At 31.3% G+C, this 24,082-nt stretch overlaps 2 protein-coding genes and 1 pseudogene across 2 annotated transcripts; 1 reads left to right on the forward strand and 2 right to left on the reverse strand.

Moving 5' to 3' along the window:
• Positions 1 to 420: 420 nt before the first annotated feature.
• Positions 421 to 1,731, forward strand: LOC145954574 (uncharacterized). Its single transcript, XM_083069133.1, has 3 exons — positions 421 to 1,158; positions 1,233 to 1,416; positions 1,508 to 1,731. Exons 1-3 carry the CDS (start codon positions 421 to 423, stop codon positions 1,729 to 1,731), a joined length of 1,146 nt encoding a protein of 381 aa, XP_082925259.1.
• A 3,181-nt stretch (positions 1,732 to 4,912) lies between these two features.
• Positions 4,913 to 7,107, reverse strand: LOC145954577 (uncharacterized; annotated as a pseudogene).
• Positions 7,108 to 7,544: 437 nt separating this feature from the next.
• On the reverse strand, positions 7,545 to 9,218 carry LOC145954578 (uncharacterized). The gene is made up of 3 exons (XM_083069139.1): positions 8,876 to 9,218; positions 8,583 to 8,663; positions 7,545 to 8,452 (listed from the first exon to the last, which is right to left on the reverse strand). The coding sequence occupies exons 1-3, from the start codon at positions 9,216 to 9,218 to the stop codon at positions 7,545 to 7,547; spliced, it is 1,332 nt and encodes a 443-aa protein (XP_082925265.1).
• Positions 9,219 to 24,082: the final 14,864 nt, after the last annotated feature.

Consider the following 24,082-nt stretch of genomic DNA (forward strand, 5'->3'; position numbering starts at 1 on the left):
TAAATTCTGGATCCCTTTCATTTTTCTTTAGAGACCTTGATAATTTTCTTTTAAGAGTAAAACTTTATTATTATTATTATTATTATTTCTATTTATTTCAAGACTTGTGAACCTATGAGTTTTTATTAAAATATGTGGACCCTTCTTGATGTTATATTTATTGAATTATTCTTATTGTTATTACTTATCTATTATGGGGTAGAAGGGTGTCACAGCACACACACATATATATATTTTGTTACTTTTATTAAATTCATTATCACTTTCTTAAATAACACAGAATTTCCATCTCAATTCTCACGAGCACATAATAGTGCTCGAAATTTTCAAAATACCATGAGAATGACTAATTCTCAATTACCAACTCCAAGTACATGTAGACGATGTCAAGCTCAACTATTTTATCATAAATCCAAAGATATGTGCTGCTCTGGTGGAAAAGTTAATTTTTCACTAATTAATGTTCCTAAAGAGTTGGTTGATATTTTTCTAGACTTTACATCTGAAGGGAAACATTTTAGAAAATATATTAGAAGTTACAACCATGTACTTTCATTCACTTCACTTAGTGTTCATCTTGATCAAAATGTTGGACCAAATGGATGTGGTATATATAGTTTTCGTGCTCAAGGTTCAATATATCACAATATTGGAGGATTCTATCCAAATGAGGGTTGTAGGACACGGCTACGTTTCTTGCAATTGTACATCTATGACACAGATCATGAATTACAAAATAGGATGCTTGAAAACCCTCAACTTCATCAATCCATAGTTTCTAAGTTACAACAAATACTACATCAGTGTAATCCTTTTGTGCATGTATTTAAACAACTTTCACTACGATCAAATGTTCACAAATGTAGTCTACTTATTAAAGAAAGTCCTGCTAATCAACCACAATATCATCTTCCAACCGCTTCACAAGTTGCCGCAATTATTGTTGGTGGAGATACAGAATCAATGTCACGTGGACGAGATATAAATTTGGTCAGTCATGATGGTAATTTGGTGAACATTCAAGAAACATTAGGATATTATGATGCACTGCAATATCCTTTATTATTACCTTTTGGGACATATGATTGGGATTTCAACACAAAAAATGATAATGGACAAAATATCTCATGTCAAGAATATTATAGTTACATCCTTCAGGTATTTTTCCTATATACTATAAAAATATTTGTAAAAATTAAATTATAAAGTGCTAACTAATACCTGTGTTGTAGATTCATCTAGATAATCAATCTACATTGTTAAAGTCTGGTAGACTTTTACAACAATATGTTGTAGACAATTATGTGAAAATTGAATCAGGGAGGTTAAGGTGGATTCGAAACCATCAAAATAATATTTGTGCTGAAGTATACCAAGGTTTGCAAGATGCTTTACATGATGGAGAAACTATTGGAGGTAATCCACATAATATTTATGAATGTCATATTTATTTCAATAATATTTATTGTGATTTAGCAAAACCAACAAAATAAAATTATTATTGTAGAAAATATTGGTCAAAGAACAATATTACCATCATCATTTATTGGTAGTCATCGTCGTGACTTGACACAACGTTATGAAGATGGAATGGCTATTGTGGTTAATGATGGTAAACCAGACAATTTTCTCACAATGACATGTAATCCTTCTTGGAGTGAAATATCATCTCAATTAGGCCCTCATCAAACATCACAAGATCGTTCAGACTTGCTGACAAGAATATTTTGATCAAAATTTGAGCAATTGAAGGAGGATGTGCTTAATAAAGGGGTCTTGGAAAGGTAAAAAGTTACATGTATGTGACAAAATTTCAAAAGCATGGACTGCCACATGTACATATGTTGTTGATCTTAGAAAGTAATGACAAATTATGTGACCCAGAAGATTATGATAGTGGTTTAATACAACCTCATGAAAAATGGAAACCAAAGCATTTCTTATCGCTTTTAAAGAAATGCGTTGGTTTCCATTTTTCTTTTGTCTTTTTTACCCTTTAATAGATGACATAATTACCTCTTAAAATCTCTCATTTACTTCGTTTCTTCTGTACAAATTTGGAATTTCATTAAATTTGTAACTGCTTCATTCAAAAATTAGAAACCATCATACTGTACAAATGATTTCTACTCTCCCACTTTCCATCTCTCTCACGCCTGCAAGCATGCCGATGTGTTTTCAAAATTGCATCTTGATGAGAGCAAGTTCGACACGCAATTCAAATTGTGGACACTTCGAATCCCTTGCCAATATTGCACGCTCGCCACCCGAATCCTTAATGGGTTCGTATTATCATTATTTCTTTCTATTCATTCATTCACATTCTTTGATTTTAATTTCCAAATTCATTCTTTGTGCAATTATTTGATCGACAAGCCCTGAGTCAAACCCATCACCGAGGACCCTATCTATGCCACAAACCGTTATCTTATACTCTTTGACAAAGTTCCTAATCATTTTTTTTATACTCTTTCTCTCTCATTTTCATTTTTTTCTACTACATTTTTTTTTCTTTTATTGGCTTTGATGACCGTCATCACTTCTTTGCATTTGTTGATTTAATTAGCAAGTAAGAGTTTTTACAGCTATAGAAAATAAAAGTATAATATATTTAATAGTTACAATTGAAACAATTATTGGTAGGATCTTCATTTCTCTCTTTTACTAACATCGATATGATACTATTATGGCACCATGGTTTTCTTTCACCATCTACAATTACAATTCAAATAGAGGGGTTATTTATTGTGTTGTTATTAAGATATCATGTTAAGAACCATTGTTGACAGGTCATTCATGTTTTCTGTCATTTATTAAATATTATGGATATTTATTTCTTTACCGTACATGCATACCGTGTTATCTCTTTGCTTTCACTGATTTTAGTATATTTTTTTTTAACTTGGATAAATTTCTTAGTACTTTATTGTTCTAGATTTCTTGCTACTTCTTTGTGTTCCTTAATTTTTTTTGTCCGCTAAGATTTTAAATGAAATTAATTAGGGTGATAGCATTTACATTTTCCTTTAAATGATAATTTTCTTATATACTCATGATATTGTTTCTTGATTTTTATACTGTCTGTTACATATAGGTTATTTCATATCCTTTTTTATTTTTATTTTTTTCACCTTTCTTCTTTTAGATATGGTTTAATTTATTGCTACTTGCTCCATATTTTATTTTATTTTTTTGCTTATTTCATTTTTCACTCTAAGTTGGTTCTTATTTGCTATTAGTGAGAAACCATGGTCATGTCAATTCGGTGCACAGTTACTTTCATCTTCCATTCTTTCTTATTTTTTTCTAATCAATCTCACTGTCACCAATTTGTCAAGTTGTTTTGATTCATCAAGTTCTTCTATTTATGGTTATTGTCATCATGTTTTCTACCATTTATTTGTTTTATGAATGCTTAAGCTTTATTTTAAAATCTTTTAATTGTGCAACATGTACTCATTAAATTATTTCATATTAAAATCTTTTAATTGTGCAACATTTACTCATTAAATTATTTCAAAATAGAAGATATATTACGTATTAATTGTTGTTGTTGCTTTTGATTTAAAACTTTCTTTCAATTTCAATATATATCACGTATTAATTTTAACACTTTCTATCAATTTTAATTTAATATTTTTTTACAATTAAATTAATTACGTTCATTTACGTGTTTCTCAAGTTTAATTCTTTTTAACAATGATTTTGTGTATTATTTTTACAATAAATTCTATTTTACTAAACTTTACAAAAAATATTGTTTTAAAGATTTTTTTTTTTTCCAAAATCAGGTGCTAGCCCTTTTAATTTATAATATTTATGAATTTAGCCTAATTTATGATGATAATATACAAAAACTAATTTTTTTTATTTTTTTTATCATCAAATTAAGATTCAAGGAGATTTTTAAATTATATAAAGAGATTAATAGAAAGAATTTGAACATGAATTTTGATAAACAGGTAAGTGATAATATATATTTTTTTATTTTTTATTATGAAACTTTATTATAATGACTTTCTCATAATATTACTTATATTTGACTTTGAAAAGTTATGGAATATTTGAACTAATATTCACTCTCAACAATTTGTCAAATTGACTACAAGGTTAAATTTAATTTAAAAGTGACATCTTCATATTTTGTTATTACTTATTTATTCAATTTTAAATTTCTTTATTGCAAGTTTACCATTTAAAAGTATATTCTATTGGATGAAGTTTTATAGTAATAGTGGATAAAACTCAACTTTGGAAAATAGTGAAAAAAGAATTGTTGTCTCAAAAATTAGAAAGGTAATCTAATAATATAGTCATAAAAATATCTTATAAATATATAAAAAATATAGTTATAACATTTTCTCATTTAGATCAAGTAATATCTATCGTATTAACAACTTTTATGCAAAACAAAATATCTCCATTTTTTAGGTAGTCTTGGTTATTTTTTTTTCATATACTATAAAAAAAATTACATAAAATGTTAATATGTCATATTGATACATGACATTGTATTATTTATTTTTGTAGTATTAAAAAAGAAATTATGGATGACGTATTCTATAAAGAATTGAAATTTATTCTTGAAAGGTAAGAGACTATTAAATCTAATTATTTATTAATTCTAATATATGTTTTCTGCCATGTTAATGTTAACTAGAAATAATAACAAAATGATATTTATTTTTTTTCATAAATTGTAAGGAAGCTAAAAATCATTCTAAAGTTGAATCATCATTTGGTCTTCCTATTAAGAAAATTTTATGATTGCAAAATATCATGTTGTATGTAAAGTACATATACATATATGTGTATATATATATATATATATTACTTTAATCCATGTTTGCAAATATAATTATGTAGAGCATAATTTTTTTATCTATATTTTAACAGTTGTTATATAGAAAATAAATATAAACTAAAACTAAATTGAAACTATTTAAAAGAAAACAACTGATTAAACATATTTTAAATATGAACATTTAAAATATTGTTAAATGTTACAATATAATTAATATGCATTTCATCAATGAATAATAATAAAAAAAATCATATAAAAAGTGTAAAATTATTTACACTAACATATGCTAACAAATAAATTCATTTCAAAGATGAGTTATTTTAAATTTTAAGAAAATACATATAGAGGCACGCCCCGCTAATAATGAAGATAATAAAGTTTCATAATAAAAAGTGAATAAATATGTTATCACTTACTTGTTTGTCAAAATACATATTCAAAATCTTTGTATTGATCTCTTCATATAACTGGAGGATCTCCTTGAATCTTAATTTGACTGTAGATAAAAAAATAAAAGAAACAAATTTTAGTTTTTGTATATCATTATCAAATATTAATCTAAATTCATAAATATTATAAATTAAAAGGGGCAACACCTAATTTTGAGATAACAAAATTTCTTTAAAAATAATATTTTTCATAAAGTTTCCATCTTCCCCTTCAAGTTTTCCTTTTTTAATAAGAATTTTCGTTGAAGCTTGAGAAACACCTCTTGACAAAGCAACATATAATTGATCATGACTAAAAACATGTCGCGGAAGATAAATTCCAACATTGGGTATTGTTTGTCCCTGTGACTTGTTTATGGTAATTGCAAAACTTATTTTCACAGGAAATTGCTTACTAATAAGTACAAAGGGAAGTCCTGCACTTTCTATTTTCTTATGTTTATGACAAAAAAGATCTCTTTCCAGCATTATGACCTGTTAGGATTTCAACATCCTACATATTCATAAAGAATCTACGGCATAATAACCTTGTTCCATTACATAAGCCAGCTTTAGGATCTATGTTTCGCAACAACATCAACGGTGAACGTTTTTTAACCTTCAGATTATGTGGTGGAAAACCAACTGGAGTAATAGAGTGCAAGTATTCTTGTTGATATAAGTTGTGTGTGTCCCCTTCAACCTCATCAAATGATAACAAATCTCATTTTTCTCCTAGGAAATGGTTGATGATAATGTCATTAAGCTTTTGAACATCCTCAATTTTTGGTGTTAGTATGGATCTTTCTACCATATAAGAAGCATCCCATGTACAAGATTCTAATTGTGGAAATGTGTCACGAATAAGTTTTTGTATTGAATTTTCCCCTTCCCATGTTATTTCAATTTGATGGGGTACTTTTACCATATCATCACATTTGGTAGGTTCAGTACCATCTCCAATGTGCATTAGATATTCTACAAAATTAGAATCTTGTAATGATCACATGTTTTGTCTCAAATGTAAAACCTTTGTGATAGCCATAAATGAGACTTAACAATACATGCATATATCATTTGTGCCTTAATACCCTTTTGAACAATAGGAAGCACCTGACAAAAATCCCCTCCCAATATCATAATTTTACCACCAAATGGAGCATTACAATCTAAAATATCCTTTAATGATCTGTCTAATGCTTCCAAAGCATATCTATTTGTCATGGGTGCTTCATCCCAAATGATTGTTGTGGTTTCTCTAATTAGTTTCACAAGATCAGATTGTTTACTTATAGAATAAAATGAATCTGCCTCTACATTGATTGGTATCTTAAATCTAGAATGTGCAGTTTGACCACCAAGTAATAGTGTGGCAGCTATACCAGATGAGGCAGTTGCTAAAATAATTTGTCCCTTGCTTCTGACTTTTGCAATTAAAGTACGATAAAGGAATGTTTTACCTGTTCCTCCTGGTCCATCCACAAAGAAAACCTGACTTTGTTTATTGTTGATAACATCCATAATGGCATTGAATGCAATTAATTGATCATTATTTAATTTAAGCACATATTCTACATCTTCATTATCTACCTGGATGGATAACTCCTCTTGTATAACCCTTGACATCAAAGAACTATGAGTATTCTCCATTGTTATTGTTGGCAAATCATAATCTGTGATTTGTTTTCCATGTTGAATAAAAAGGTCATTCAAATCCTTTAATAACATGTCAATGAAACTTGTTCTCGCAGCAACGCTTGTTGAAGGATAGTCTTCCATCATGTAGGTGTAAAAATCATCCCAAAGTTGTCTAACATTGGTCGGTTCACAAAAGATTAATATAGTTACAAACAAACTCCTTAAAGCATAAGGCATTCATAGACTTGATGTTTCAGCTAAGCATTCATGAATACTATTATCACTTTCTAAAAAGCCCCAATGCTCAGCCGCTTTCTTGAATGTGGTAAAACATGTTCCATTTGGTAAAAGCATATCTTCCCAACTCATTGGACCTTTTAAATGAGATAATAGAACACGTAGATAAAATTTTTCATAAATTTTGAAGGAGATACTGTATAAATCCTACCAATGACTTTCTTTTGGGACCTTCTTCGGTACCATTCCTTATCCCCCCTATGCCAACAATAATGTTCCTGAATCTCTCTATACAAATAAATCCTTGAATTTGGATCTCTACAATTTAGGGCAAAGAACTGTGTCGACATTATTTTGGAGTTATGGTCATTGTTTAGAACATCAGTGATTCTTTGATGATTATAAAACCACACTTGTTGGCGATTTGGTAAGTGAATTTATAATCTTTCAATAGATGGATATATTCGATAAAGAGTAAATCTAAATATCTTCCACAAAGCTTCTGGAGCACCAATCCATCTTGCATCAATATATTGTTGAACCTCATCTAAATTTAAACCTCTACAAACCTCCATTGATATTTGATTTGGACCTTTGTAGACATATTTATATAAATACTTAATACTTTTGATGCTACCGCATACTTCCACATGTATATGACAGTTGTACTTTAAGAGTAACCAAGGGTTATAAGGAACCACCCATCTGTTATCAATAGCGAAATTTCTATTAACAGATATTGGGTGGTTAAATCGTCTTCTATATTGTGGGTATGAGCCATTACCTTGGTGTGTCTCTTGGTAAAATTGTTTTGGATACATTTTTTTGCACTGACCATTCTTCACACATGGAAAATTGGGATTCAAAGTTCCGCAAGGCCCATGAATCATGTGTTTTAGTACAACCTCATTCAATTGTGGTTCATCTTCAAATTTAGGTATTTCTGCCCTCACAACGCTATCATAATCTTCTGGATCACGTAATTTGTCATTACATTCTAAGATCAACAACATATGTACATTTGGCAGTCCATGCTTTTGAAATTCTGTCACATACATGTAACTTTTTACCTTTCTAAAGACCCCTTTATTAATCACATCCTCCTTCAATTGCTCAAATTTTGATCGAAATATTCTTGCCAGCAAGTCTGGACGATCTTGTGGTGTTTGATGAGGGCCTAGTTCAGATGATATTTTGCTCCAAGAAGGATTACATGTCATTGTGAGGAAAATGTCCGGTTTACCATCATTAAGCATAATAGCCATTCCATCTTCATAACGTTGTGTCAAGTCACGACGACTACCAATAAATGATGATGGTAATATTGTTCTTTGACCAATATTTTCTACAATAATAATTTTAATTTGTTGGTTTTGCTAAATCACAATAAATATTATTGAAATAAATATGACAATCATAAATATTATGTGGATTATCTCCAATAGTTTCTCCATCATGTAAAGCATCTTGCAAACCTTGGTATACTTCAGCACGAATATTATTTTGATGGTTTCGAATCCACCTTAACCTCCCTGATTCAATTTTCACATAATTGTCTACAACATATTGTTGTAAAAGTTTACCAGACTTTAACAATGTAGATTGATCATCTAGACGAATCTACAACACAGGTATTAGTTAGCACTTTATAATTTAATTTTTACAAATATTTTTATAGTATATAGGAAAAATACCTAAAGGATGTAACTATAATATTCTTGACATGAGATATTTTGTCCATTATCATTTTTGGTGTTGAAATCCAAACCATATGTCCCAAAAGGTAATAATAAAGGATATTGCAGTGGACCATAATATCCTACTGTTTCTTGAATGTTCACCAAATTACCATCATGACTGACCAAATTGATATCTCTTCCACGTGACATTGATTTTGTACCTCCACCAACAATAATTGCGGCAACTTGTGAAGCGATTGGAAGATGATATTGTGGTTGATTAGCAGGACGTTCTTTAATAAGTAGACTACATACATGAACATTTGATCGTAGTGCAAGTTGTTTAAATACATGCACAAAAGGACTGCACTGATGTAGTATTTGTTGCAACTTAGAAACTATGGATTGATGAAGTTGTGGGTTTTCAAGCATCCTATTTTGTAATTCATGATCTGTGTCATAGATGTACAATTGCAAGAAACGTGGCCTACAACCCTCATTTGGATAGAATCCTTCAATGTTGTGATATATTGAACCTTGAGCACGAAAACTATATATACCACATCCATTTGGTCCAACATTTTGATCAAGATGAACACTAAGTGAAGTGAATGAAAGTACATGGTTGTAACTTCTAATATGTTTTCTAAAATGTTTCCCTTCAGATGTAGAGTCCAGAAAAATATCAAGCACTCTTTAGGAGCATTAATTAGTGAAAAATTAACTTTTCCACCAGAGCAGCAATATCTTTGGATTCATGATAAAATAGTTGAGATTGACATCGTCTACATGTACTTGGAGTTGGTAATTGAGAATTAGTCATTTTCATGGTATTTTGAAAATTTCGAGCACTATTATGTGCTCGTGAGAATTGAGATGGCAATTCTGCGTTATTTAAGAAAGTGATAATTGATTTTAATAAAAGTAACAAAATATATATACGTGTGCGTGCGTGTGTGCGCGTGTGCGTGTGTGCGCGCGTGTGCGTGCATGTATAGTATATGGTATTTAATAAATAAAAATAATGCAAAATAATACGGGTCATAAAGAAATTGTGTGTACCTTGAATACTTGGTTTTATAGTATTCACATTTTGCATTTTCACTTCCATGAAATCTGTATTATGGTAAAAAAATTACATTTTTAAATTGTAAATTTATAGTTATGATATGTTAAGTAATAAAATGTGTGAATATATATGATAGTTTTTCATAATGGTATTTAATTTGCACTAATCATTAACATTGTTATTAATATGTATATTACTCGGCTCTGCTTCATTGTCATTTGTTCCTTGAAACCTTGTTGGATGATCTGTGTAACGACCCGGCTAGTCACTACACACGGCATCGCACACTAGAAACTCCAGACAGATAGAACAAGTATATAAATATAGGATCTAGAATATATAATATACTAAGTTCTGGTCTGACTAGGGTTAAAGTGCACCAAAGAAAATTACAACCAAATGCTACTATCCCAAGTAGCTACAATCAAAATATCCACACAAGCAAAACAGCTCCAAGGTCCACCGGAGACTCATCCCAGGACGCCCACCTATTCCTGTTCTGCTCCCATACATAGTATGATCATCGCAGTCCAACAACATGGAAAACAACAAAGGGTAAGCTAGTATTCTTTAATCAAACATATCAGCAAAGGCATAATAAGGTAATTAAATTCATCGCTATAATTATCAGCACATCTGCACAACTCATACTGCTCAACAACATCAGCACCGCGATGCGGTTACATCAACACTGCTTAGTAGCAGCAACAGCACAACAACAACACCACTTCAAGTGGTTAGAATGGCCTCTCACTTAGGCACACATCAGCACCAGCTAGCGGTTATTACAGCACCACGTATGTGGCAAACAACAGCACCGACTTAACGGCTACAGTACCACACTATTTGGCATAGTATAGTATGGCATAACACAGCTCAACATGGTACAACACGGCACAACCATTCAACAGGTTTACTAATTACATATATTTCAACCCAACAGTATACATCTAGTACAGCTAAACATGTTCATCATTTTATCAGCTTAAATCAACATAAACAACATCTAATCTGACCCAACCATCTTGTTTACAACTCATCTATCTTGTCAAATTACTCACCCAACAACAAGAGTACACCTAAGTACCTAAAACAACTTTCCACTTAACCAAATCACTAAATGTGAAAGGGCAACCATCACAACAAACAGCGCATCGGGAGTTATACTACTCCTACCATGCTCATCCTTATCTCATATGAAAGATAATAAAATTTCCTACAACTCTCATGAAGACACCAAGTCTCAAATCCTTCATCTACCTTGTTAAAAAATCCAAAAACCGCAACAGCTACAAGTAATGCTGGCAGCTTGACCCCTCTTCACTAAAACGGCCATATCTGGAGTTCTAGAACTTCTTTTTGGGTGATTCCAGCGTCATTGGAAAGATAACATCCAAGGCTACAACTTCCATGAAGACCTTGAGACCAAATTCGGTCATCTAGGCCCAGCGCTGCAGCGCTCAATCCAGCGCTTTAGCTGCAACTCTCGGCCAGATCAGTTTTCCCTTCCACCCATGGCTGCAAATCCACGGCTATAGCTGTGATTCCACGGCTATAGCTGTAGGTTTCAGATCTTTCGAAAATTCCATGGATTTCACCTCCGTTTTCACTCAAATCCTCAATAAATATGCAATTCTTCACAGAAAATTCACATGCAATCCAACCAAAATGTCACATTTTCATCAAGGAGTTCAAAGATACCAACTTTAAATGCATGCAACCACAAATCAAAGAAAATTCCAAACTTTTGACTCAAAACCACAAAACCCCCAAGACTTCCATTTTTCAGCAACTCAAACAGGCCTTAGTCATCATCATCAGCGGCAAAAGAGCTCAAAGAACTCGTTTTTAGCCAAGTAGAACCAAAAGAACACTAGCTTCCCTTACCTCCGTCCAATGGTCTGAGTTCCAGGAAGGAGAAAGCTAAGACGGGGAAGAACGGAGAAGAGCTTGAACGAAAATCTGAGTCCTTACTCAGCAGCAGCACCTACGGTTCCAAGGCAAGAATGGAAAGAGTGAGGAAGGAAAAATGAGAAAGAGATATGGAAGTGGAAGGTGATTCAGCCAAAGAGTGAGTGGAGAGTGTCGGGGGGGGGGGAGAAAGAAAGAACCACGGGAGGGGGGTCTCACAATCTGCATGATTATAAAAAAGAAAAAAAAAAGGAAATGTGTCCATACAAAAATTATAAATAATTTATTAAAATAATTAAATAAATATAAAATTTAAATAGATAATTTTTTACCTATTTTATTGTCAAATAAAAGAAATAAACAATTATGAATATATTTGAAATTCATGATGACTAACCATGAATTATGTGATCAATATTTCTAATACTCGGTCCTGCTTCATTGTCATTTGTTCCTTGAAACCCTGATGAAGAAAATTTAAATTCTAAATGTTTACAAAAAAAAATAATAACTTCACAAAAAAGAACAAATAGTTTTTAAAAATTATACACAACTAACAATGACCAACGTGACCAATATTTGAAAAACTTGCATTTGTTTGAATGTTACATATTCTTTGAAACGTAGTATTCCGAGCTAATTGTCATACATATGTCAGTCTTCTTTTGCTATGGAAATTTGCATTTGTGGAATCTGTAACACCCCAATTTTCAAAAAGGTTATTATTATTATTATTAGATGGTATTTGGTCATAATTATTTTAATAATTATAGAGGAATATTATTTTGTACGTTTTAAATAATTATTATTTTGGACAATTATTTTGTACGTATTAAATAAGTATTTTTATTAGTATTTTTAAATAAATATTTATATGTTTTAAGAGAAGGTTGATTTTATATGATATTTTGTTATTGAAATTATATTATTATATTTAGGGTCAGAAATATATTGTTATTATAGAGAAAAAATATTTTATAATATACATGTATTTATTTTATTTAATTATTTTGAGGAAAATTAGAAGTGGGTTAGAAGAGAAGGAAAATGGGTTGGGTTGACCCAGTCCAATGGATTAATTTTAAGAAAGGAGTCAGGTGGTGTTAACCCTATCTGCCTCATTTGCGTTCTGAAGGGTTAGGGAAAAAAATAGGAGAAACAAAGAGCTCTAAGGAAGAGTACTCAGGAACGATCTTAGATCACACCAAGACCATTCATCTTCTGCTCATCCACGTACGGGGGAGATGGGTTTCTTCATATGTGAATATAGGGGTTTTCGGGTAGTGAGGGCAATCCCTAAGTCCCTCTAGGAACTCTATTTAAAATTCTGAACGATTATCTGTGCAATCGATGTTCTAAATTCTTAATTCATTTGGAAGAACTTATTTCTTGAATTGTCTTTGAATTCCATTGGGGCTTTCTTGTTAATTCTTTATCCTTAAATTTGATGACTTGAATTTTATGTGTTAAGAAGAGTTTAGATTTTTTTTTGTAAAACCAATGGAAACCAATTTTTGAGGCTTGAGATGTGTATGGATTGATTTGGAACGTATGAAGAATATAAATGGAGTTAAACTAAACCAACGGGGTGTAGAAGTAGTGAAAATTGGTAAAAACCTTGTTGAAACTCGTAAAACGCAGGTTTAATTTCACAGAGGGGAATCTGGGCAGAGATTTGGGCGCTCAGCGCCAGTTTTGGGCGTCGGGCGTCGGGACCCCGACATACGTTTGTAATTTTGCGATATCTTTCTGTGTAGTTATCCAAATCGAGTTCCGTTTGTTTTGTTAGAAACTAGACATCTGGGGCTACCATTTAGACACAAGAATCGTGTAAAAATATTAATATTGGATCAAGTTATGTGAGTTGCAATTTGAGCCTTCCAATCTGTGTGCGAACCACAACATCAATTTTTGTGAGCCCTGAATGGTAAACTAAACGACTTTATTAGGATTTGTGTTCTCATGAAAGTTGTAGATATTGATGTTAGGATTCTAATGGAGTTGGGATCACTTAGAAAGGATATGTATATCTCGAGTTATGGTTAAATTATTAACTGAATGTCATAGATATTGTGATGTATGTGAAGAATTATGTGAAATTTGTGGTCTATGATGTTGATAACTTAATGATAGGTACCTAGCATGTGAGGATGATATTGCATGGATTGTTATTGACATGTGATGATGTTATATAATGGAGATGCATTAATTATGAGTTACGTGGGATGCATGAGTTGCATGAGACTTATGAGTTGCATGTGGTGCTTGAGAAGCCAGACGTGGCTATATTGCATTGGACCCTGGGCCCAGAGAGGGGTTGAGACAAGGGGGACCATGACGGGAGGCATTCCATGCGTGGGCCGTTGGGTGTTTAATTGCGCAGCTCACTGGCCACAGAGGGTTTAACGGTGGGTGGATTGCCTTTGCACGGGCCGCTGGGTGTTTAACCGTGCAACATACCGGCCCTGGGAGGGTGTGAGAACGGTATGCCCACATTGGCAACAACTAAGGGAATTGACGAGGTACGCCCATTGTGCGGAGTGCCAAGTTGAGACTCTTAGGAGAGGAGATGTGTATGAGCATATAGTGAGCATGTGTATGAAAGCTTGTATGATTGAAAAAAAATGATGTTTGGTAATTATATGAGATGTATTTGTTGTTTATAGTTAATGATGATATTTTGGTGCACGGTGTGGGGTGGGAATTGGGTAGCTCTATGTTCATATATGATGTTATCTATCTCTCACCATCCTGTTTTTATGTGGTTTTCTTTTAGGTGAAGATGAAGGCACTCATAGTGTTGAGTTCTAAAGGGAAAGGGTTCTGCTCTGATAGGATGTGACATTGGGGCATGAATTTAGGATGCTTTAGTTATGAATTGTTATTTGTCGTTTGAGGAGACTTATTTTTAGGAGTTTTATATTCACCTTATATTTGTAAATTCTGGATCCCTTTCATTTTTCTTTAGAGACCTTGATAATTTTCTTTTAAGAGTAAAACTTTATTATTATTATTATTATTATTTCTATTTATTTCAAGACTTGTGAACCTATGAGTTTTTATTAAAATATGTGGACCCTTCTTGATGTTATATTTATTGAATTATTCTTATTGTTGTTACTTATCTATTATGGGGTAGAAGGGTGTCACAGAATCTTAAAAGGTTATGATTGGAAAATTATTTAACATCTTCGTGGTTGTACACATAAAAATTAGTTGGATGAGTTGTTGAACATGATGTGTGTACTTGATTTTGTTGTTGTCTCCTTTGTTGGTAATTTCTACGTCACATAGACAATTATTGTTATCTTTGATCCATGTTCATTTGATTCCTTCTATTTATATAGTTTTGTCTCCATCTTTCTTGTTGTTGTTCTTGTGGTTGACCATTTGAATTTGGCATATTGTTATATAGTTATCTATCAAATAGCATTTGTGGACAATTATATATTGAATTCTTATTAAGAAATAAATAAATAAATGTAATAATCACTATTATTAAATTTTAAATAAATGGTGAAACTATTATTTAGAATACCCATTGCAGAAATAATATATTTTAAAACAAAGATTAAGCATTCATAAAAAAAAAAATAAATGACAGAAAACATGATGACACTGACCAGAAACAGATGAACTTGGTGAATTGCAAGAATTTGACAATTTGGTGATGGTTACCAAAATAGAAAAAATAATAAATAATTAAAGAATCATAGTCAAAGTTGTGCACTTGGATAGCCAACACAAAAAGTGCCGCTACAGGAAGCAGAGTGCTAGCATAAAGAAGACTAATGAAAACACTAATATAGAGACTGGAGAATCATAAATGTAAATATTAGTTTCAAAGTTTCGTTTATTAGTTTTATTCCCAAAAGTTTGGGCTTTTCATTAAATAGGTGGTAGGCAAGTGTGCATATTCATAAATCCTCAAAAGCCATACAATTAGTCACCATAGAGGGAATCAACCATCATTAAACATGATAAATGAATACCTAGTTAGTCATACATAAATTTTCGTCAAAATTATAGAGAAAACAATAATAAATTTTACATATAATAAATTATAGAATTACAACTAATGAAATTTATTATTCTAGATTATAATTAAGATTAAGATTATAATTTAAATAAGAGGATGAAGACGTGAATAGACATAAGTGGAGACCAAAGACTTTGAATTCGTTTTAGGTTTAGTTATAGATATTGAAAATATTAAATCTATCTATTAAATAATAAATAAGTTTTAAACTGCATTTGTAAAATTTGTTCAATCAATTTTAAAATACAAAATTAGTCATATTTTAAATATGAATTTTTAATAAAATATGATTAAATGTTTAAACTTTTAAATCTATTAAGTTGGTAAGTTTAAAAAATGAATTTTTATAATTTCAAAAGAAAAAAATGAATTCGAATTATAGATATATATTAATTTTTGATTTTTAAAAAAGTTGAGTAAATTTAAATTCATTGTTAAAATAATACACAAAATAAAAGTAATTAAAAAACACTTTATTAGTCAGAAAAAAAAAAATAAAAAATACATCAATTACATGTTGTGATAGGACTGAGCGTAAGATTGCATTATTATTGGCTTGTGGAAGAACTGTCATCATCAAGAGATTAAAGTGAGTAATTGATGATGATAAAGAAAAGAAAAGGAAAATCTTCAAGTGAGTAACTGAAAATAAGCATACAAATTAGAGAAGGAAAATATCATGTTGAATGATTTCATTACAGTAATAGTTTACACCTTTATTCATTCACCCTTTTAAGTTTTTTTGCATTAAAAAGATTGTGAAATTGCATTGGAAGCAAATGAAAATTAAAAATCGGGAGGAAAGTGACTATTGTACAAAACAAAGAGAATACAATATGTTAAAGGGTAGTTGGTAGAGAATTACAACCTCTTGGCATTATGTGTTATTGTAGTTTTCATCATCCACATGACTACCTTTGCAAGACCCGGTTACTAATTTCCATTCAAGAAATAATATGTCAACCATCAAATAAAATAAAGAAAAATAAAAGAATAAAATGAAAAGGAAAACAAAGGAGAAAATGATAGTTAACATAAATACCTTCTCAACTAAGGCAAATTCACAGAATAAAACACATGATTCTACAGAAAAATTGATGGAAATAAAACTTTAATTTAAAATAACATCCGACAACAAACACACAAAACTAAGATAAACAAATAAAATCTATGGTGAAAAGAAGTTTGAAAGTATGGTTACATAAGATTTTTACGAAGTTTGAAAATTTACAATAAAACAATGAAAAATTTAACATAAAAGTAATGGAAAATTATAGGAGTCTGGTAGAATGCAAAATCAGGAAATGAAAGGAAAAACTTATAACTAAACTTGAGATCTCGTTCGCTGTTGCCATGAAATTTAAGACAAAACACCTATTTTATTAACTAAACTAAATACTCCAACAAAATTTGTTAGATCAATTTACAGACATGGTTGAAACTTCGGTATTGAATAATTACATCCATATAAATTTTATCACGCACACCATCTGCACAAAGCCAACAAAATGAGAAGGTAATGAATAGAATATGCAGTTACAATTACAAAAGACAGGAGGTTGAATAAAACATGCAGTTACAAATTTATAAAATACGGGAGAAGTGAGTTAATACCAAAATTTTTAATTTTCCATTTATGTCCCAAGTAACCACACAAATTAAGTACTGGAATAATTAATTGTTAAAGGGTAAAGAAGTATTAAAAATTGTGGAGACGAAACTGAAGTATTCCTTTTATACAATGTTATAGATATATTTTCAATGTTTCATAAAGTTTTTTTTATAGGAAAAGACATTTTTGATATTAAAAAGGTTGTTTTTATATTTGTATTTACTTTCAAAAAAACAATGTTAAAAAAATGAGAATAAAAAGGAGAAAATATTTTTAGATAGCAAATTGAAAGAACTAAATGTTGACTTGTGACAGAGAAAAATATTGTGTTTTGTTTTTGTAAAGATAGAAAAGATTACAAAGATGGTCATAATGAGGATTGAACCTAGGTTCTCATGCTTTTAACTACCCTAACCTCTCTCCACCCAACCACTAGGCTAACCCTAGTGGTCAGAGAAAAATATTGTTTAACAAACAAGTTTATCTATTCCTATCATAAGAGGAATATATTTTGGTAAAAGCCCTTTTAATCTTTACTTTTTAGTAAATTATTATATTTTTTGGAAATAAAAAAAAATATCCTTATATTTTTTTTATTTGTGTGTAACTATTAAAGACACGAAGTATCTCGACCCTTCTAATTATCATAAAAATAATGAAATTATATATTGCACGGATTTTGTTATTTTAAAATTAAAAAATACAGATAAGTATAAATTATATAAGAAATAAAAATATTATCATAAAATAGTGTAATAATGTATTTTAAGAAATAAGAAATTTAAATAAAAAATTGACAGTCTTATATTTATAAGAAGTTAAAAAGTAAAATAAAAAATATCATATTTATGTGGCAAATCCATCTTATCAAAGTGACAGTTTTTTTTATTGAAAAAGAGAAAGAAAACAGTGATTTTTTTTTTGGAGAAAACTGTAAAATATTTGCAATTGCAAAAAAAAACTAAGACCTCAAAAATAACGGATGTCAAAAAATAAGAAGAGTCAAAAATGTCTTTTTGCTAGCTTAAAGGATTTATATATAGATAGTAGATTTAACATATATGTGCATGTAAATTTAAAGATTGGTATCATGATTCGAATCCAAGTTTCACTCATAGAGGACCAACCAAATCCCTATTACACCACCCAGTTTCTTATTTAACCGATAGACAAATATAATATATATGTAAATTATATTATATTTTATTTCCACCCATTTTAAGTTAAATTGTTCGCTAGTGATACATGTATGACATAAATAAATTTTATACTATATTTTTATATTTAAAATTATATATTCTATATTTATTCATATAGTTCAATTCTGATTTATTTTTTCAGATAAAAGAAAAATAAAGCTTATTTTGGACAAGATGGAACTTGGAATGTGAATATAATTATTTAATCATCTTAATAATCACTAAACTTTTTTTAGCTGATTACTAAGTGATGGAATCAAGCAGGTAAGATGGAGAAGATAATCTTCCTTACTTGAATCCGCAATAGATCTTGCCTTTGAGACTTTGATTCCAGCAAAATGAAGAGATGAAGAAGACAAGATTTGAAGTTCCAAATCTTAGAAGGAAACACTCAAGCTAGGAGTGTAAATGATGGCTCACGGTTTGGCTTTAGAAAGTGAAGGATTCCTAAAGCTAAACTAAGAACCTAGGTGACTTTGGGGAGAGAAATCTGAAATGTATTCAGAAGAATTCTCAATTATGCTAAAATTGTTTACAAAGAGTGAAGGAACAAGCATTTATAGATCCTAGAAGCAAGCTAGGTGGCGCCAACTTCACTAGCCACAATTGGCGCCAAAAATTCAAATTTCAAATGGAAATTTGAATTCAAATTCAAGGCTCCATGTGCTAGTCCGTGAATTTGGGGCTGCCATGCATCTAAATGTCATTTAGGGGAAATTTGAAGTGTATTTGGAGGTGCACATGTTCAGCCATGCTTGGCAAGAAACATGTGATCCAAATGCATCTTAAATGACTACTAAATGAAACCTAGATTTTAGCTTCTTGTTCTATTTTAGTATTCCTTCAGTATTCCTATGCTAATGGCCTAAATACAATGGCAAACCAAATATTAACATTAGGAAATAATAAAAGAAATAAAATAAGCCCAATATTGGGTACCAAAAGCCCAAAGGCCCAAGAAGCCCAAAACTAGGCCCATTAAGCCTATGGCCCAAAAATGTTACTCTATGTGGTCCAAAATACAAGACCAAAATATATGAAACCTATACTAATATAATATATACAAAATAGAAGAAAATGACTATCTTAAGTTGTGACCCATGTGAAGAGCAAATTGGGCCTTCCCAGCCCATCGGGCCCATTGGGCTTTGACTGGCCCAAATCTTCATGTCTAGCCCATTCCTCTTGGGTCCTTCAAGGTGTCACCTCTTGGCCTCCTTGGCATGATTCCATCACTAAGGAATCTCTTGAGGGTTTAACAAATATTAAATAGATAAACATCTCTTGGCTTAAGTTTTTTACATTTACAAGAATTAGGATTCGAATCTTGATTAATTGGTTAAACAACCACTACAAGAAATTCGTCATTTTGCGCGTTTTTTTTTTCATATTGCTGAAATTTACACCCCCTCAAAATTAGTAATGACATTTTATAAAAATGCCGCAGTTACGTTCGCCACAAGCATTATACGACAGTTTTTACCAACCTTGGCTACCTTTTCCATTTTGCAGCGTTTTGTTTAGAGGGGTTTTTTGACCTCCTCAATTTAAATGATGTTTTTTTTTTTAACTTCACAATATATTTTATTTTTTTAATCTAAATTACATTTAACCTATATACAAAAAAAAACAAGGAGGTACTCATAACATAATCCAAATCCCATTGGATAATATTAACTTTTTTATAAGAAAAAAAAAGGAATTAATGGGAATACAAACTACCGATAGAAACCCATAATATAGAAAACAAGATGCCAAATAAAAAAGACAATAATAACATAAAAAACAACAGTAATCAAACATTTGATATCTGTGACAACAAGACCACATTGAGTGCACAATTTAAATTCAAATTTTTGCTCCATCCATAATAGTAATGGACAATGGATCGATAGTAATGAAAGTAACATAACTACAAAAGAGTAAGAACAATCAAAGCTAATTCAGAAGTCCAAGTTGACAACAAATAGAGCACAACAATGTATAACCAAAAGAAACTAAGTTTTTACAACACTTCATAAATTCAAAAACCATGATAACCTAAAGCAGTCCACAATATAAGAAACTAGGTCTAAATATTAGACCGGCTATTCAAGTTGCTACCACCAGATGATCCTCTAGAATCTAATGGTGATTCAGGTTCACTTCCAACGTCACTAGGTTGAAATAAGAAAAATAAATTAGTGTCAGTACAGTTTAGAGATAAAGGAAGTGCAATTTGGTCCTAATATATAATTCCATAATTCAAGTGCAATCTCCAAGACCAAACTAATAAGTATCTTAAGAAATAAAATTGAATAAAATTGTCACCTCTATATGGTGTTGAAGCAACAAATAAGAGAAAGAAAAAACAAGTAACCTAAGCCTATGCAATCACATCCAATATTACATTCAATCACCAAATAATAAGTCATAATACTTACCTGTGAAAGAAAGAAACTAGCCAATTCATCAAGAATTTTTCCTTCCTTCATTATCATATAGGCCTTAAGGGCATTCAAGGTTCCTTGTAGTTGGGATTCCAAAAGAGTGAACTTTTGTTTGCACTGGTTAGAACATGATGATGATGAAGCAACATTGGATGAAGAGAGGCTCAAATCACTAATTCGAAGTGTCGCAACCCAAATATTTCCGATCTTGCGACCTATGGTTTAGACATCCTTTTTAAAAGTCTCATTAATTAAGGAATGCCCGGACACCAGACTAATCCTTAATCAACGGTTTTGAAAATAAGTTCGTGGAGTCGCCACCAATGTTTTACTCAAAACATTGGAAAAAGAAAAGATTTTTAAAAGTCCAATAATGGCCTTGATAACCAGAATTGGGTTCGGGGATCGGTTACGTGTAGGGAAGGTATTAAGCACCCCTACAACGCCCTAAATCGGTACCCTATGATGAAGATAACGTAATAATAATTAATAGTTTAAATATTTAATCACCTTTATTAATGATTATTTACATGAAAATTAAATTACACGGTAAACCCCTAAAATATCTACATAATTGCGTTTATTATAGTAATATGTAAAACAAAAGGAAGAGAAAGATAAAACAAGAGATTAATGAGTAATACCTCGTAACAAGCTTTATTGGATCTTCAACTATGGAGGTTTTAGGTGCTTTGTGGCAACCTTTCACACTACAATAAGCCTCACCAAACTCAAGAAGTACAATAGGAGAGAGAGAGAAAAAAAAGGGAGAAATTTCGAGCTCTATGGAGCTTTGGACGAAATTTTTGAGGTCCCTGAAAACTGTGCCCGAGATTTCAATTTATAGGCATCAGATGTGGGCCGGAATGGCCCGTTCTAGATTCGGAAAGACTCGTTCCGGATCCGAACGTTACGTATAAATCTTGAACCCTAGAACGCCCCGTTCTGAAATCAGAACGGCTCGTTTCGGGGAACCAGAACGGCCCGTTCTGAATTAAGAACGGCCGTTCCAGGGTACAAAATGTAGGCCCTTTCATTGGTTTGGAACGGCCCGTTCTGGTCTAGAACGGTCATTCCAACCTAACATTTTTAGGCCTTTTAGGAGTCTCAGAACGGCCCGTTCCAATTTGGGAACGGCCCGTTCCGGGCCACTAAAAAAATTTGATTTGGGCCCTCTGATGTCTTATTTTGCTGATTGTATGCCCCGGACGAAATTGGGTGTCTACACGAAGTCTAGTATTACGAAATGTATTAGTAGGAGCTGCCCCCATACCCATGCATCTCACTCTCCTAGAGTGTTTTGGCCCAAACACTTTACCAACAACATCATTAGGAGAAATTTCAGATTCATCAATAGTGCTTTGGGTTAGAACAACTTCAATTTGTTCCTTTAATATGCATGCAAATCAATAACAAAGTTAAGAATATTGAAATGTGGAATTTGTGAAAACAACAAACAAAGGTTATACTTACCCCTATTGTCTTTGCTGCATCATTACATAAGATCCATCCTTTCTCTTATGAGTTTCAATAAACAGTTTTCCACGACTAGGATTTTGACCAGTTTCCAAAAACTAATATAGGAAAAGAAAAGGTAAAATGGGTATTTAATTTTATAAAGTAGTAAACTGTTTCAACTTTAGTGTGATTACCATCTCATGCCTTCTTCTTGCATTGGACTTAGAACCACCTATATGTTGAATTTTTTGCTTGCTTCGAATTTCTTTATTCCTTCTACAAAGCTCCTATGAACAATGTTAATCTCGTGGCAAGGATAAAATATTTAGTGGTATTAACAAAACATCAAGAAAAGTATCAAACTCTTACCAATGTCGATGGTTTCACTCGATAATTAACAAAATGAGCCCATTGATCCTTATCTATACCTACTGGCACATTACTTATAATTTCATCTCTAGTCTTGGTAAGGTCATTGAACTCATTCCATATACTTTGCCTGAAGGCAGCCCACTTCTTTCCAATACTAAGCTTACAATATCCTATTGTAGCAGCTTCAGTGGTCCTAAAACAATATTTTGGCTTAAAAATAAAATAGTCAGTTTTTATGTCATTTACATGTATCGATAAAATAAGTAGCAATAAAAAGTTATATATGCATAATATTTCATACCTTTAAGATCGTTAAATAATAGTCATCAAAGTAACATTTAGGCATGCCTGTTTTCCCTGACCACCTTTCAAAATTGATTGGAAACAAGTTACAATTAGTTGCTAAGATTCCACAAAATCCAGCAAGTAGGCCTTATGCCTATCCAAATGCTTGGCCTTGGTCATCAAACTCCACAACGATGCATTCCCCACTAGGTAAGTTATTAACTTCCCTAACCTTTATCTTAATCTTCTTTATAACTTCTTCTAAGTTTTTAACAAAAACACAATTGACTTAATCACAAGAAAATAATTAAAAACAAAATATCAATCAATTACAAATATATGTAATGTATATACTTATGGCATCAACATTCCAATGTTGTGAAGACTCACAATCAGTACGTCTAGATGTTGGAGCTTTGTTGTGGGAACTCTTCTTGTGGGACTTCTTCTTGTGAAACATCATTTGTTGGTGAGAAATCTATTGGTGGTGAAACATTTGATGGGACTTCAATAGATGGTGAAGGTTCTCTAAGATTCATTGTTGGCGAAGAATGTTCTTGAGTTTGTGTTAGAGGATTAACATCTCGTTGTGGTTGAGGTGCTGACTTTAATGGATTCTGAAAACGTTTAACCTTTGGCATGGCTGCATGTTATATGATAAAAAAAAAAAGATAAGAGTTAAGATATATAACAAATTTGTAAATGTAACTTAAACATGTTATAATAATGAAACAACATTTTAAATTATAAAAAATAAAACCATTACTGTTAAATAAATCACCATATTAACTATGCTTTTAATTCAAATGTGTGTTGTTAAGTTTGTAGCAATATTTGTCTCAACTATATCATCATCTAAGTGGTTTGTAGCCAATTGCAAAAATTCATCATTAAGGCCAAAAAATTGGTCAAGCTCTTGTTG

Source organism: Cajanus cajan, chromosome 1 (genome assembly GCF_000230855.2).
Source record: "Cajanus cajan strain Asha chromosome 1, NIPB_CcT2T_4, whole genome shotgun sequence".
NCBI lineage: Eukaryota > Viridiplantae > Streptophyta > Magnoliopsida > Fabales > Fabaceae > Cajanus > Cajanus cajan.